The sequence below is a fragment of the Rhinichthys klamathensis genome, unplaced genomic scaffold (assembly GCF_029890125.1).
Source record: "Rhinichthys klamathensis goyatoka isolate OS25496 unplaced genomic scaffold, OSU_Roscu_1.1 h1tg000104l_1, whole genome shotgun sequence".
Lineage (NCBI taxonomy): Eukaryota > Metazoa > Chordata > Actinopteri > Cypriniformes > Leuciscidae > Rhinichthys > Rhinichthys klamathensis.
The window spans coordinates 2,181,831-2,197,599 of record NW_026606643.1 but is presented as its reverse complement, the minus strand read 5'-3'; the positions used below and the strand labels follow the sequence as shown (position 1 = coordinate 2,197,599).

At 42.6% G+C, this 15,769-nt stretch overlaps 1 protein-coding gene across 4 annotated transcripts in view; it reads left to right on the top strand.

Annotated features, from left to right (window-relative positions):
* The window catches only part of unc13bb (unc-13 homolog Bb (C. elegans)), a 39,867-nt gene extending 31,019 nt beyond the window's left edge, over positions 1 to 8,848 (top strand). For 2 of the 4 annotated variants that reach the window (XM_056253291.1, XM_056253289.1), the window contains 6 exons: positions 1,033 to 1,110; positions 1,195 to 1,342; positions 1,799 to 1,855; positions 6,549 to 6,641; positions 6,736 to 6,895; positions 8,227 to 8,848. In XM_056253291.1, coding sequence (XP_056109266.1) covers positions 1,033 to 1,110; positions 1,195 to 1,342; positions 1,799 to 1,855; positions 6,549 to 6,641; positions 6,736 to 6,895; positions 8,227 to 8,512 — 822 coding nt within the window. In that variant the 3' untranslated portion in view covers positions 8,513 to 8,848. The remainder of the gene's footprint in view (positions 1 to 1,032; positions 1,111 to 1,194; positions 1,343 to 1,798; positions 1,856 to 6,548; positions 6,642 to 6,735; positions 6,896 to 8,226) is intronic. The other 2 variants (XM_056253292.1, XM_056253290.1) reach the window with 1 other exon arrangement.
* The last annotated feature ends 6,921 nt before the right edge of the window (positions 8,849 to 15,769 follow it).

Genomic DNA, 15,769 nt, shown 5'->3' with positions numbered 1-15,769 from the left:
CAGGCTAATTGTAGTAATGACGGATCAGACCTGTTTGCCCAATAGTGGCAAGACACATATGTATATAAGGACATCTGACAAATTAGTTTGTCCGTCAAGAACCAGGCAAAAAAAAAATCTCCCATCCCCATACAACGTCACTTCTCTGTCTTTCACTGCCCTGACAAGAACGTCGGTCTCCTCGGCTGTGAACTGCTCCTGGCGCGCGCCTGGTAAATCCGCCATAATAATAACAATCCGCCATGCAACATGTGCACCTGCTCTTAAAGGGTATGTTGGATGACGCTCTGATTGGTTTATTTCAAGTTACGCCCAAACCACACCTATGAATAATGAAGCTATTTCAGACCAACCCCTTTTAAACTTGCGTCGGGCACAAGAGTCATTTATCCCACCGGTAAAATAGCAACAGCGCCCAAGACCCGCCCACAAAGTTACTTGCACTTCGCGCTTGATAGTTGCGTTTCAGATCATTAAAATAGGGCCCTATATGCAACAACGTGACCTTGCATATCACATTGCAATTTTATTTACAACTTTCTTTATTTCTTGTCAACGCAACGTTAATTCTTGTAATTGTGACTTTTTTCTTGTAATTGTGACTTTATATGGAACAACGTGACCTTACATCTGATATTTGCAACTCTATTTATTCCTCATAATTGCAACTTTATTTCTTGTAATTGTGACTTTATATGCAACAATGTGACCTTACAACTCACAGTTGCAACTTTATTTCTCAAAATTCCAACTGTATTTTCCTTTCTTTAAAAAAAAAAAAAACTCTCACAATTATTATTATTTTTTACTCTGAGGCAGAAACGGGTTTCCATAGGTTTCTGATGTCCGAAGTCCGAAATCCAAAAACATTAAAACATTACCGCCTCTATTTACAGTCAATGACATCTATTCAGCGTTCAGATACTCTTGTCCATTGAGGTGATAAGAAGGAAACTGTTGTAGAGTTTGGTTTGCGTCAGAGGTTGTTTTTTGTATTGTGCGGGGTTTTTTAAATAGTTTTTGCCTCTGCAGGATCACATGTCTGGTGACGCAAAAAGCCTGACGCCCAAGCAGTGCGCAGTCATGGACGTGGCCCTCGATACCATAAAGGTATAAATGATGTTTACTTTAAAGCAGCTGAAAAGTTCCATGTTGTTTCAAAATTAATCTTTGGTTATTTACTATCCTCTGCAGCAATACTTCCATGCTGGAGGAAATGGATTGAAGAAGGCCTTTCTGGAAAAGAGTCCTGAACTGTCCTCACTGAGACATGCACTGTCCCTCTATACCCAGACCACTGACACACTCATCAAGACCTTTGTTACTTCTCAGCATGCTCAAGGTAAACACATATAGTAACACATCCACACTCTCTTCATAAATCTCCTCATCATAATATCAATATTAAAGCAATAGTATGACAATTCAGTCGTCATTTGCTCATGTTGTTCCAAACCTGTTTGACTGACTTACTTCCGTGGAACATAAAAGTTCACACTGTTTTTTCCATATAATGATATAACTTCACTGATCACTCTCTCATATCTTCCTATTCATATCTTTTGATATCTTAAAGATTAGTTTAAGCAATGCTTCCCTAGGTGTCAGTATTGAGCTGTGGACGGGACTCATTTGAATACTTTTTGTACAGAAACTTCTTGATCTCTTCAAGCTTTCTGTCTCTCTCTGCTTAATGTGGCTACTGTCCATGTTTCTCTGTTGTTGTTCTTGTTTTTAATGCTTTGCTTTTTATCGTTGTCTCTTTCACTGCTGCTTCTGTCTGTGTCTCTGCCCCAAGTGCATAATGGGAAGGGTATGAGGATAACACCTAGTGAGAAAATGGAGCCCTCCAGGGGTAGGTCACCACAGACTCCCTGAGACCTGAATACCCTCACAGCCCCCTTCTCCAGATCCGTTCCTACATTTGTTTTGGGTTCATTTGCCCTCTAATGGGGTGAATCTCACAATCACCATGTCATATTTCATCCAAAACTGAAAATATATAAATGTTATTTTGCATGAAGAAAATGAAGCTTATTTTAGGAACATAAAAGACACCATGAAATAGCTTTATGGTTTTTCTCTGTGTTGATGTATTTCCAGGAAGTAAATAGTGGTCTTTAGTTACGTCACACCTATGAGCCCTGATTTTAATCAAAGTAATGTGGTACTATATATTCTAGAAAGCATTTGATTGGACAAAATGGCACATAGTATATAACGAACTGGCAAAACATGAGGGCAAGAGAACACGTATAAAGGGAGCTGGGAACAAGAGGAACAGGTGAACACACTCAGACAAGGAACAGGTGAACACACTCAGACAAGGAACAGGTGAACACACTCAGACAAGGAACAGGTGAACACACTCAGACAAGGACCAGGTGAACACACTCGGACAAGGAACAGGTGAACACACTCGGACAAGGAACAGGTGAACACACTCAGACAAGGACCAGGTGAACACACTCAGACAAGGACCAGGTGAACACACTCAGACAAGGACCAGGTGAACACACTCAGACAAGGAACAGGTGAACACACTCAGACAAGGAACAGGTGAACACACTCAGACAAGGAACAGGTGAACACACTCAGACAAGGAATAGGTGAACACACTCAGACAAGGAACAGGTGAGCACACTCAGACAAGGAACAGGTGAACACACTCAGACAAGGAACAGGTGAACACACTCAGATAAGGAACAGGTGAACACACTCAGACAAGGAACAGGTGAACACACTCGGCAAGGAACAGGTGAGCACACTCAGACAAGGAACAGGTGTACACACTCAGACAAGGAACAGGTGAACACACTCAGACAAGGAACAGGTGAACACACTCAGACAAGGAACAGGTGAACACACTCAGACAAGGAACAGGTGAACACACTCAGACAAGGACCAGGTGAACACACTCAGACAAGGAACAGGTGAACACACTCAGACAAGGAATAGGTGAACACACTCAGACAAGGAACAGGTGAGCACACTCAGACAAGGAACAGGTGAACACACTCAGACAAGGAACAGGTGAACACACTCAGACAAGGAACAGGTGAACACACTCAGACAAGGAACAGGTGAACACACTCAGACAAGGAATAGGTGAACACACTCAGACAAGGAACAGGTGAGCACACTGAGACAAGGAACAGGTGAACACACTCAGACAAGGAACAGGTGAACACACTCAGACAAGGAACAGGTGAACACACTCAGACAAGGAACAGGTGAACACACTCAGACAAGGAACAGGTGAACACACTCAGACAAGGAACAGGTGAACACACTCAGACAAGGAACAGGTGAACACACTCAGACAAGGAATAGGTGAACACACTCAGACAAGGAACAGGTGAGCACACTGAGACAAGGAACAGGTGAACACACTCAGACAAGGAACAAGTGAACACACTCAGACAAGGAACAAGTGAACACACTCAGACAAGGAACAGGTGAGCCCACTCAGACAAGGAACAGGTGAACACACTCAGACAAGGAACAGGTGAACACACTCGGCAAGGAACAGGTGAACACACTCAGACAAGGAACAGGTGAACACACTCAGACAAGGAACAGGTGAACACACTCAGACAAGGAACAGGTGAACACACTCAGACAAGGAACAGGTGAGCCCACTCAGACAAGGAACAGGTGAACACACTCAGACAAGGAACAGGTGAGCCCACTCAGACAAGGAACAGGTGAACACACTCAGACAAGGAACAGGTGAACACACTCAGACAAGGAACAGGTGAACACACTCAGACAAGGAACAGGTGAGCCCACTCAGACAAGGAACAGGTGAGCCCACTCAGACAAGGAACAGGTGAGCACACTCAGACAAGGAACAGGTGAACACACTCAGACAAGGAACAGGTGAGCACACTCAGACAAGGAACAGGTGAGCACACTGAGACAAGGAACAGGTGAACACACTCAGACAAGGAACAGGTGAACACACTCAGACAAGGAACAGGTGAACACACTCAGACAAGGAACAGGTGAACACACTCAGACAAGGAACAGGTGAACACACTCAGACAAGGAACAGGTGAACACACTCAGACAAGGAACAGGTGAACACACTCAGACAAGGAACAGGTGAACACACTCAGACAAGGAACAGGTGAACACACTCAGACAAGGAACAGGTGAACACACTCAGACAAGGAACAGGTGAACACACTCAGACAAGGAACAGGTGAGCACACTCAGACAAGGAACAGGTGAGCACACTGAGACAAGGAACAGGTGAACACACTCAGACAAGGAACAGGTGAACACACTCAGACAAGGAACAGGTGAGCCCACTCAGATAAGGAACAGGTGAACACACTCGGCAAGGAACAGGTGAGCCCACTCAGACAAGGAACAGGTGAGCACACTCAGACAAGGAACAGGTGAACACACTCAGACAAGGAACAGGTGAGCCCACTCAGACAAGGAACAGGTGAACACACTCAGACAAGGAACAGGTGAACACACTCAGACAAGGAACAGGTGAGCCCACTCAGACAAGGAACAGGTGAACACACTCAGACAAGGAACAGGTGAACACACTCAGACAAGGAACAGGTGAACACACTCAGACAAGGAACAGGTGAACACACTCAGACAAGGAACAGGTGAACACACTCAGACAAGGAACAGGTGAGCACACTCAGACAAGGAACAGGTGAACACACTCAGACAAGGAACAGGTGAACACACTCAGACAAGGAACAGGTGAACACACTCAGACAAGGAACAGGTGAACACACTCAGACAAGGAACAGGTGAACACACTCAGACAAGGAACAGGTGAACACACTCAGACAAGGAACAGGTAAACACACTCAGACAAGGAACAGGTGAACACACTCAGACAAGGAACAGGTAAACACACTCAGACAAGGAACAGGTGAGCACACTCAAACAAGGAACAGGTGAGCACACTCAGACAAATGAAGACTCAACTAGACAAGAGGGCATGGTACTGGGGAACAAGGAGGCAGGAACAGAGGAGCACATGGCCAACGCAAACAAAGACAGAGCCATATGTTCAAGCTCAACACAAACAGACATGAACAAAGACAACACAGACAAAGCTGCTAGGGCAGAACCCTGACACTCCCACTGTAATTTAGGCTCTGCGTTCCTGCTCTGCGTTGCCATTGTCATCACTTTCGTCTTTTTATGTAAATTGGGTACAGTTGGTACATCTTTCCTCTCTGTTTTTCTAATGCTTACATTTTTCTTAAAGGGCTCATCGGATGCAAACTTCACTTTTATATGGTGTTTGCATATAAATCTGTCTGCAGTGTGTGGACAACAATGAAAAAAAATCCATTTACTCCTTTTTTTTTTTTTTTTTGATCCTCAAAAAGCCTAAACACTCAATAATCAGGCAGTTTGGATTTTCTGAGCACTATGATGTCATAATGCTCATGCTCCGCCCACGACCGCTGACGGACTGTCCCGTATAGCTTGTTTTCATATGACGTCACGCCACTGCGTTGCCATGGCGCGAAATGCAAATGGAGGGCAGGAAGTAATTTGCTGTATTTAGAAAGCACTATAACAAACTCAAAATGCCTATGTTTTGCGTCGTTTATGGTTACTTAAATCGATCAAACCACGAGGAGTTTTTATCGTGTACCAAAAGTTGTTGTTCATAAGGGGGGAAAATGCAAGAAATTGACCGAAAAACTCCGGAAAAACGGCTTGCGGTCTACGTTTGCGGTCGGGAGGAGTCGAATGGGAAAATGCCCGTGTGTGCAGTGATCACTTCGTCAGAGCTGAGTTAATACAACTTAAGTGGCAATGTTTGTGTAACGTGTAAGTTAACGTGTAACGTTTCCGAACTTTGTAAAGTCAAAGTATGTCTGTAAGACGAGGTAGTTGCTGATATCTACCGCCTCGATGGCAGGAAAATCTTTCAATTCAGTTGAAAAATCGCTCCTCTTCATAACGTAAGGATCACGTCCAACATATGTTTGATTTTTTGTTTATATCTTTCTCTTGTAATAGCGTGTAAATTAGTACAGTTCGGACTTTCCTCCATCTCGTCCATTGCACTCTTCACTCCCTGCCCTCCATCTGAATTCCGCGCGTCATTATAATCACGTGACTGAAACCCAGCTATTAGCATATTTAAAGAGACATGCACCGAAACAGGTCACTGTGAACAAAGCTGTTTTTGAGGAGGTAAAAAGGATGTTGTTTTACACAACCATGGAATTTTAACCAAAGTATATTACAAACTTTACATGAACACCCTAAAGAATCATACTAACTTGTGGAAAATGGGCATCTGATGACCCCTTTAAAATCTCCTCCACCGTGCAAGTGAGGCCTTTGTTTCACTGTGTGTGTGTGTGTCTACCTACTTAACCCTAATTTGGTACTCCAAAGTGGGCTAAACCTGACAAAACCTCATTTTGGGTATAATGTTTCTTTCTTTCTGGTTAGGTTATAGTATTTATAACTTCTCAATATAAAAAAACAGAAGTCTTTGGATTATGCCCATTTAGATAACGAAGTAAATATATCTGTGTGTTTAGGCTCAGGAGTTGATAAACCAGTAGGGGAAGTATCCATACAGATCGACCTCTTTACTCACCCGGGCACAGGAGAGCATAAAGTTACAGTTAAAGGTATGTCTTACTGCATTTTCATCTGTTTTAAGTGAGCTTTTTTTCTGTTCCACAAGTGTATTGTTTGATGGTGGAATCACATTTTTCTGTCTAGTTGTGGCTGCAAACGATCTGAAGTGGCAGACGTCTGGGATGTTCCGGCCGTTTGTGGAGGTCACCATGATCGGCCCTCATCTCAGCGACAAAAAGCGCAGGTTCACCACCAAATCAAAGAACAACAGCTGGGCACCCAAATTCAACGAGACCTTCCATTTGTGAGTGCAAAACCTAGTCATTCAGGACAAATTAGATTAATGAACAACGGTGCAGTAAACAATGATGCGTGAGGAATTAAATGAGACCACAAAATGGATGCATCTCTCTCTTTCACAATTATGCATGTATGGATGGATGGATGATAGGTGGATAGATAGAAGTGTAGATGGATGATACTGTAGGTGGATATATGGATAGAAGGATGGATAGAAGTGGATAGAATGATGAATGGATGGATGGATGGATGAATGGGTGGATAGTGTGTAACGGTACACAGTAGTCACGGTTTGGTACGTACCTTGGTTTTCGGGTCACGTTTCGATACGAGTTCGGTACAATAGGAAAAATGGTCACACTTTATTTAGTTCATGTCCAAATATCACTATTAACTATGACTTTTGCCTCAATAAACTCATAATTACTGCTTATTAATAGTTAATAAGGTAGTTGTTAAGTTTAGGTATTGGGTAGGATTAGTGATGTAGAATATTGTAATGAAGAATAGTTAATAGATTTGGACCCTAAACTAAAGTGTTATTGGAAAAAGCAACAAATCCACAATGCTAGGTTTCTTTTCATTTATTTTGAACAGACAGTAGTGCAAATGACCGTGTGTTCCACCTAGCGCCCTTTAGTCCCGCTGAGGTATACACTAAAGGAGGCTGTACTGTACCAAGCAGTTAACAGAATGCACTCTTGCATGGGTCATATTTTGTTGCAGGGCTGATAAAAACAAAAGGTATTTGGCCACAATCAGCTTCAAAACTGAAAAGCATGTTATGTTATAAAAGTACAAAATAAATAGAATAATGAAAAATATAACTTAGGAGTGTTACAATTTGTTCCACTTAAATTATATTTAAACATTCAAAGCTTAAGCCCAACGCGTTCCGCTCCGTTTCACGCACAGTTGAGTGCGCGAGCCTTTCAAAGTATACTCCTCTGTCCATGAGCGTGGAAAGACTTATTCGGCACATGCACACAATCTAATGGACTTTGTTTTCAAGTGCTCAAGTCATTCGTACATGCGCTGTTCTTCCTCTGCCCTTTTTCCTGTTGTGACTGTTAGCAAACAGCATTGCATTACCGCGCACGCCCCCTTCTGGATTGGAGTGTGAATCGCCTGTGACTCACTGTATTCGGTGTCTGACTGTATGCACTGAGCTGTGACGTCCGTACTGTGACGGTTCGGTACGAATGCATGTACCGGTACACCCCTAGTGGATGGATAGATGGATGGACAGACTGAAGGGTGTATAGATGGATATATGGATAGATGGGTTGTAATCAGTACAAGTAAATAATGAATTCCCCCTCTCTGTCTGTGCAGTATTCTTGGGAACGAGGATGGGCCGGAGTGTTATGAGCTGCAGGTGTGTGTGAAGGACTACTGCTTCGGCCGTGCGGACCGCGTGGTTGGTATCGCCGTCATACAGTTGCGTGATGTCGCACCGAGAGCCAGCTGCGCATGCTGGTGTCCGCTGGGTCCACGGGTACACATCGATGACACGGGCCTCACCGTCATGCGCATCCTCTCCCAGCGCTCGGGTGACGAGGTGGCCAAAGAGTTCGTGAAACTCAAGTCCGAGACCCGCTCGGCCGAGGAGGGGAGGTGAGGACGTTCTTTGACAGCCGAAGAGAATCTGAGAATCTTTTAGTTGTTGACGGATAAACAAAGGCTGGATTTCAACACTGTCACCTTTCTGTGTCCACATTTTTGCTGCCCACTGACACACACTTGTGTACCACAGAGAAGGGCTTTCAGCGGCCATGTGACATTTTATAAAGGGCACTGGTAGTCTAAAAGTGAATGGGGAGTCATCCTGATAAAAAGACTTTTTTTTTTTTTCCCATGTTGATATACAATGAGAAACACACTCACACACCAAGCGACTGACAAACTAGCAAAGGACTAGTCAGGGTAGATGACATATTTGATGAAAAACGAGATTGTGATGGCTGGACATACAGTACTGGGTTGTATTTTTTGCCTAATTATGTTTGTTGTCCATTAGATAATTTTTAGAAATATGTATTTAAGTGAATCTAATGAAAACAGACCACATTTACCCCAAAACATACAATTAAATATAATATAAAAATAAGAAATGATTACATTTGTAGAATTCTACATTTATAAAATGAATCCTGTTTAGGACTGTTTTGACATTGGCATTATTTTTCTTGACTGTTAAGCTCATTTCACACCTTAAATTCTATTTATTAATTGTTTTACTAATAATTGCTATGCTGATTTTCATTACAGGTAAAATTACAGGTATTTAAGATGGAACAACAAATACTATGATGTATTAATATATGAATACTTTAAAAATACAATTAATATTATAAAATAATTCAGTTAAAATAATTAATAAAAAATGTCACATTGCAAATAATCTAAAAATGTTATTAAAAATAGACCAGTAAAATATAATTCCTTTTTTTTTCTGATTTTGGGGTGAATTTTGACCCTGTCATTTATGAGATGCTTCCATTTTGTGATTCAGCCATTTACAAAAAAAATGTTTTCATTAATATAATAATCAACGTCAAGGCACACAACAGTAAAACCAGGCATGTCTTTCTCACAAACCTTTTTGTGAACATGTTTGTGGAAAAATATTGTCTATCCCTGACTCAAGTTCCTATGAGTATTCAGAATGTTTGAATCTGAGATTTGACCTCCGACCATTAGATGGCGCTGTGAGTGTGCGGGGACATTAGTTTGTAGAATACAGAGATTCCACATCCATTCATGCACTTTTTCTCTGTTACCCCTTTTGCATTGTGTTTATTGCCTTATTTTGTTGATGCTGTGAATGTGTCAGTTTGAAATGTAATGATTATGATTGTTATGAATGTTGTGGCTCCTGAGACACAGTGTTAGTTCCCAAGGGGCCAGATCTCATTCACTTGGTGTTGTGGAGTGATTCGTTGCATGAATCAGAATAAGTAATCAAAACCGACAAGTTTGTAGAGAGATATCAAGTACATTTCACATCATTTCCAAGTCTGCTCGCACGTGACGCATCCGTCAGCCGAAAGTGTGCCTTTGTTACAGGCTTTGCGGCCTCTCAGATGATGGATGACCTGTTTGCACCTCAACCCACAAATCTTCTGCCTCTTACGGTCACCATTCGTTTCAAAGTGAGCGGTACTTCAGCCATCATCCATGACCAGTAGGTGGCAGCAATAATCTCGAGGTCACATTTACACCTGCTTTTTGTTTATGTCCAACGAAAGACAATGCAGCATCATCGGACAGTATTGAAGCTAAAACATGTGAATGCTTTATGGGGTGTCGTGTAATACTTTTCAATACCATTTATATAGTGGGATGAGAGCGCTGAAAAATCAGCATCAACTGGGGAGAGAAAATAGGAAAGTTAACAAATATCTGATCAAGCTCAAATACGATCACTGATCAATTAAAGATAATAGTGAGGTTTCTTTTTCGTTTCAAAGCGGCCTTATTTTATTTGCTCTGATATTTTCTATTTAAATGATTTTAACTCGTTTTTTTTTTCTTTTAAGTAAATATGGGTGTCTTTTTTCTGTGAAGTCGTGTTACTCTGTTTCTTTGTTTTGCTTGACTGATTTATTTTCTTCAGTTGTTCATTTGAGGAATTTTGTACTATGTTGTGCTTTGTTTTTCCAGAAATGACTCAAAATGCAAAAACAAACAGGAAAAGGACAGTAACACTAGATTTGTCCCTTCGTTTGTTGCCTGCGCAAAAAGTCTCACCTTTTTAAACCAAATTTCAATGTAAATTATTGTATTTTTCACAAGCACTGCCAATATGTAAAATGTATGTTAATATTGCCAATCATTATTGTGACTGTTAAACCTGTTATTTATTTCTGTACATTTCTCACTTCTAACTCTGTGTCACTTTATATATTGTTACCGTTGTTTAGGCCAGCAGTGTTTGGACTGTATTTTAGAAGAGAACTGTCACTCTTTGTAATATACACATTCCTTGTGCCAACTTGTGGAAGTTCTCACCTTTTTTCAAACTCTTGAAACAATACTGACAAGAATCACTGAGTTTACTCACATTTTTAAGTTATATAGGTATTGTACACAGTCACTGACAAGGGAAAATGTGTTATTAAAATGTTTTTGTGTGCGCACTCAACAAATAAATGTATGTATAAAGTATCTTAAACTAATGTTTACTTGATGTCATTTATGTAAAGGAATGAAATTGTGTGATGGGCAGTTTATTTACTTCGTTAAATGATTATTCACTGAAAATTGTCATTCGCTATCAAATATCAGTATGTGAAAGATGGGGCTGCACGATATTGGGAAAAAAATTACGTTTTTCTGCGATTATATATTGCGATAAGAAAACGATTCACTCCATGACTTGAATAGCTTTATTTGGAATAAATGAATCATTCTAGAATGATTGGGGTGATTTTTGTAGGTGTGCAACATTGAAAGTAATAAACAAATTACATAAAGAATAGCCTAGATAAATACAATAAAACAATGATACACATGAAATAAACCGTGCTTTGTTTTTCAGGTAAGTCTAACAATATTAAGGTATAGAAATTGAATAATCAAATGTAAAGTAACACTGCATAGTCTTCACGGTATTAAGTTATAATTAATCTTTGTTAAAGCTAGAAAATATTTAGATTTTCTTTTTGTTTTTTGTTGTTTGATTAACATGAATGACAGAGACAGCAGCAGGAAAATTTAGGCTGCTGTCACTTTAAGACCGAATGCACGGATCCAATATAATGACACGCATCAGTTTTCTTTCTCATTTAAGTTAGCGAGAGCCATAAGCGACTGTGTTCCCATTCAGTTAGTTCACTCGGTACAACACAGTTTAATGACGATATGGGCGGGGTCGCCACCTACCCACAGCATATAAATGCAGTCGCATGCGTCATTCCCTTTGTTCTCCAGCTCTTCACCGTGCTGTTAGCACACCATCACGCCACATTTTCGCAAGAAGAAAAGCCCACATTGGTGATTCTTGTTTTAAGCATTTTCTTTTTTAAAGGTTTTAAGCATGGGTTTAGTACAACTAACAAATGGCTAATAACATTTTTTGATGAGAAATATCTGTACATAAGGTCTAGTCCCTGTCCGGTTGGCATGTGGGTGTTTATGGTATACTCACAAGCACTGTCCAGTGTGTTTTGAATTGCCTGCGCTTGGCTGGATCTCTCCAACCCCAATGCATGTGAGCATTGCCTGTGTGCTGTATCATTCTGCACTCAAGCGGTATGTAGCGAGTGCTTGGCAGGGCAAACACGGTCCACTGCGGTTTTTGGTTGGGCCACAGAGAGTTGGGACGATGGTGTGGCGGCCGAGGAGTGTCAGTGTAGTGTTCACGACATGGTTTCTCTAGCTGCCCTAAGTCTAAGCGAAACTTTGACTGTCGAGGGGATGATTCTTTCTCACTGGATGCGGGCGAGGAATGCTCTGACGACATATTTTTTGAGCAGGGCAATCCATCCGGGGCACAGAACATTTTTCTGAGGTCTTCGTCGAGGGGATTGCCTACTATTTTTAGGTCCCTATAGTACCGCACATATTTGCAAGATCTGCAGGAACTGCTGGTTCTGCTGTGCTATCAGAGCGCAGACCTATTTGGGCGGGCTGCTCCTGGCAGCAGGGAACAAGCAGTGTTACAAACACATGCACTTGTTTTACATTTACGAGCTCTGGGATTCCAGATTAATCTCAAAAGGGGCTGTTATATCTCGGTATGGAGATAGATTCAGAGCCGAACAGAGGGCAGAAGATTTTCGCGGCTGTCTGTCTCAGTTTTGGCTGGGGAGATGAGTGCTTTTTTTTAAACAGTATTGAGACTGCAGGGGCTCATGGCCTCAATAGCGGGTGCACGGCTGGATTCTCCTCTTTGTGCGTGGGTTCCGGCACTTGGCGCTCGGTAGCTTGCTGTATGCCACACGACAATTATGCTAATGTCGATAGCGCCATTGTGCGTTCAGGCCCTGATCCCCTGGGAAGCCTGAATCTGTTGACAGAAGGAATTACCCTGGGTAGGGTTATGTCATGTGTAGTTGATGACAAATGCGTCAAAACACAGACTAGAAACTCTTTAAGAGGAGAGTGGTCGACAGCGCTGTAAGAGCGTCACATACATACATTTTTTGGAGTAGTTTTCCTGAGGAAAGTCACTCCCATTCCACGCTGGAAGTTTAATGAATGGCTGTTTCGGCTTGTCATCGGCTGTTTTGAACACTCCCCTGCTTGCCTTCCGAATCCTTAAAGGCCTGGGTATACTATACAGTCGAGAGTGCAAGCCTTTCAAAGTATACTCCTTTGGCCGCGTGGGTGGAAAGATGCTTTCGGCACGTGCACTAAATCTAGTGGATTTTGTTTTTAAGGTGCTTTAGTTTTCAAGTGCGCTCTCTCCTATAGCTGATGTGTGTTGAGCGCACTGGTGCCGTTGTTCTGTGGCTGCCATCGCATCATCCAAGTGGATGCTGCACACTGGTGGTGGTTGAAGAGAGACCCCTGAGATGATTGTAAAGCGCTTGCGGTGTATGGTAGTACATAGGAAACATGCTATATAAATAAATTCCTTATTCATGTCACTCGCACATGCGCTGTTGTACTCCGCGCGGTCACAAAAATTGGGCTGCAGACGGACGGTGTGCACGGACATCCGTGGATTCTCCTGATGGTGATAATTACGTCACACGGACAGTGCGCGGACCATCATGTAACTTCTTCGTTCCGCTTCATCTTCCACACAGTTGAGAGCACAAGCTTTTCAAGGTACACTCCTTTGGCCATAAGTGCAGAAAGACTCATTCGGCACGTGCATTTGCTAGTGGACTTTGTTCCCAAGCGATCAAGTCATACAAAGGCTGTATGCCATGGACCCTTCTGTTGACAAAAATTACCTCACGTGGATGGTGCGCGGAACGAGGGGTCTGCGTTTTAGGCTCGTTACAAAATTCAATGGTGCCGTCATGACCTGATGATAGGCCTGGAGGTTGTGTGTGAACCTCCGTTTGTGCCTGAATGTAAGGATGCTGCCCTGTCGTTGGTACTGGCAAAAGCGAAGCACATTGGTGATCTTCATGGGCTTTCGATGCATCCCTTTTGATTTACATCCAATTTGCGTTTGGTGGTGTTGCGTCCGAATGCAGCGTATGCGCCTAAAGTCATGTCGGGAGTGCGGTGTCTTTTGAACTGCCTGCCCTGTAAAATCTCTGACTCAGAGGAAGACAGGAGACTTGCTTAAAGCCCGCTCGCCTGACCAGTCTTTTGCCGTCTTTTCCAACTAGGCCAATGGAAGCCACTATCTTAACTGACATATTTCACATTGGAATGTAGAAAAGCTATGTCTAGAGCATATGTAACCCCTCCACCCGGGTCCTACTCGCCCCGCTCTGTGCGGGCCTCGAACCCGGGTCTCCGGCGTGAGAGTCAGGCGCTCTAACAAGGAGGCTAAAGACTGCAGCCCCTAGCATCTGTCGCTAGAGAGCCTTTTGAGATCAGAGGAGTGAGGTTTACTCACACAGCAACTACTAGCTGGCCTCCGTTACACTCACCCCCCTAAACCGCACTCCCATCCGGGTCACGGCACCAATGTAACCCCTCCACCCGGGTCCTACTCGCCCCGCTCTGTGCGGGCCTCGAACCCGGGTCTCCGGCGTGAGAGTCAGGCGCTCTAACAAGGAGGCTAAAGACTGCAGCCCCTAGCATCTGTCGCTAGAGAGCCTTTTGACATCAGAGGAGTGAGGTTTACTCACACAGCAACTACTAGCTGGCCTCCGTTACACATATAAGGAGTTGGAGAGGTGTGTGTGCACTCTACAAGGGCATGGAAATGTCATGGGCATGGTTTAAGATTTTAGTGTGGATGCCAGCTGACCAGATGTCACTGCGGCGACTGTAGCTCAGTCTGTGCTCATCTCAGGGTTTTTTTAACCAGGGGCTGTCTTTCTCTTAAAAACGGGATATGTGGTCCTTTAAGTTTAGTTCAGTGACTTTGCGGGGTGTGAATATATTTCCCGTAGTCATGTGTTTCACTCTTGCCTGTCTTCAAACTACACAGTAGTTATATGCATAACTCAACGTTTAGGAGGATACTTGCCGAGACGGGCATTTTGACATAATTTTGTGTGTATGTATCCGTTAGCACAAATAGACTCGGAAGAGAACGGAATTTTATGTTCTGTCTGTGCTGCTCTATGTGGGCACACAGATAACAGCACACGAGTGCCGAATTTTGGTCTCTTTCGCATATCGTCTTGTGCTCGATTGATTTAAAATCGCTTGAATGTTTAAACTGACAGGACCTAAAACACATGCAAATGATAAACTTTCGCTCTATGATGGTTAAACTTCGCAATTAATCACGTGCGTTTCGATAAGCTACGATCCCTGCTACTTGACATTGCACATCCTACAATCAAAACTACGGTATGACTTGAGAAGACTTACAATATACTGAACAAATAATATGGATTGCTTTTATGAAGTTTTATGGTGTTTTTTCTCCTCCTTTTGTAGCATTTGTCCCCATTTACCTTCATGATTTGGAAAAGAACAGCATGAACCTAACTATCTTCTTTTGTCATCCATGGATCATACAGGTGGTGAGTAAATGCCATGGTTTTAATTTCTGGGTGAACTATTCCTTTCAGTCTCACACTACTGTATATAGGTTGATGCCGTGGCCTAGTGGTTTGCTCACATGCGCCAACTCGTTGAGCTATGGTGCTCATGTAGGAAATTTGAGTTTTAATCCGGCTTGCAACATTTGCTGTTCTTCTGCCCTTTCTTTGTAATCTGTATCAATAAAAGAGGCAATAAAACAGCTCTTTCTTGCATATCTTCAGCTGACATGCGATATAGTATGCTG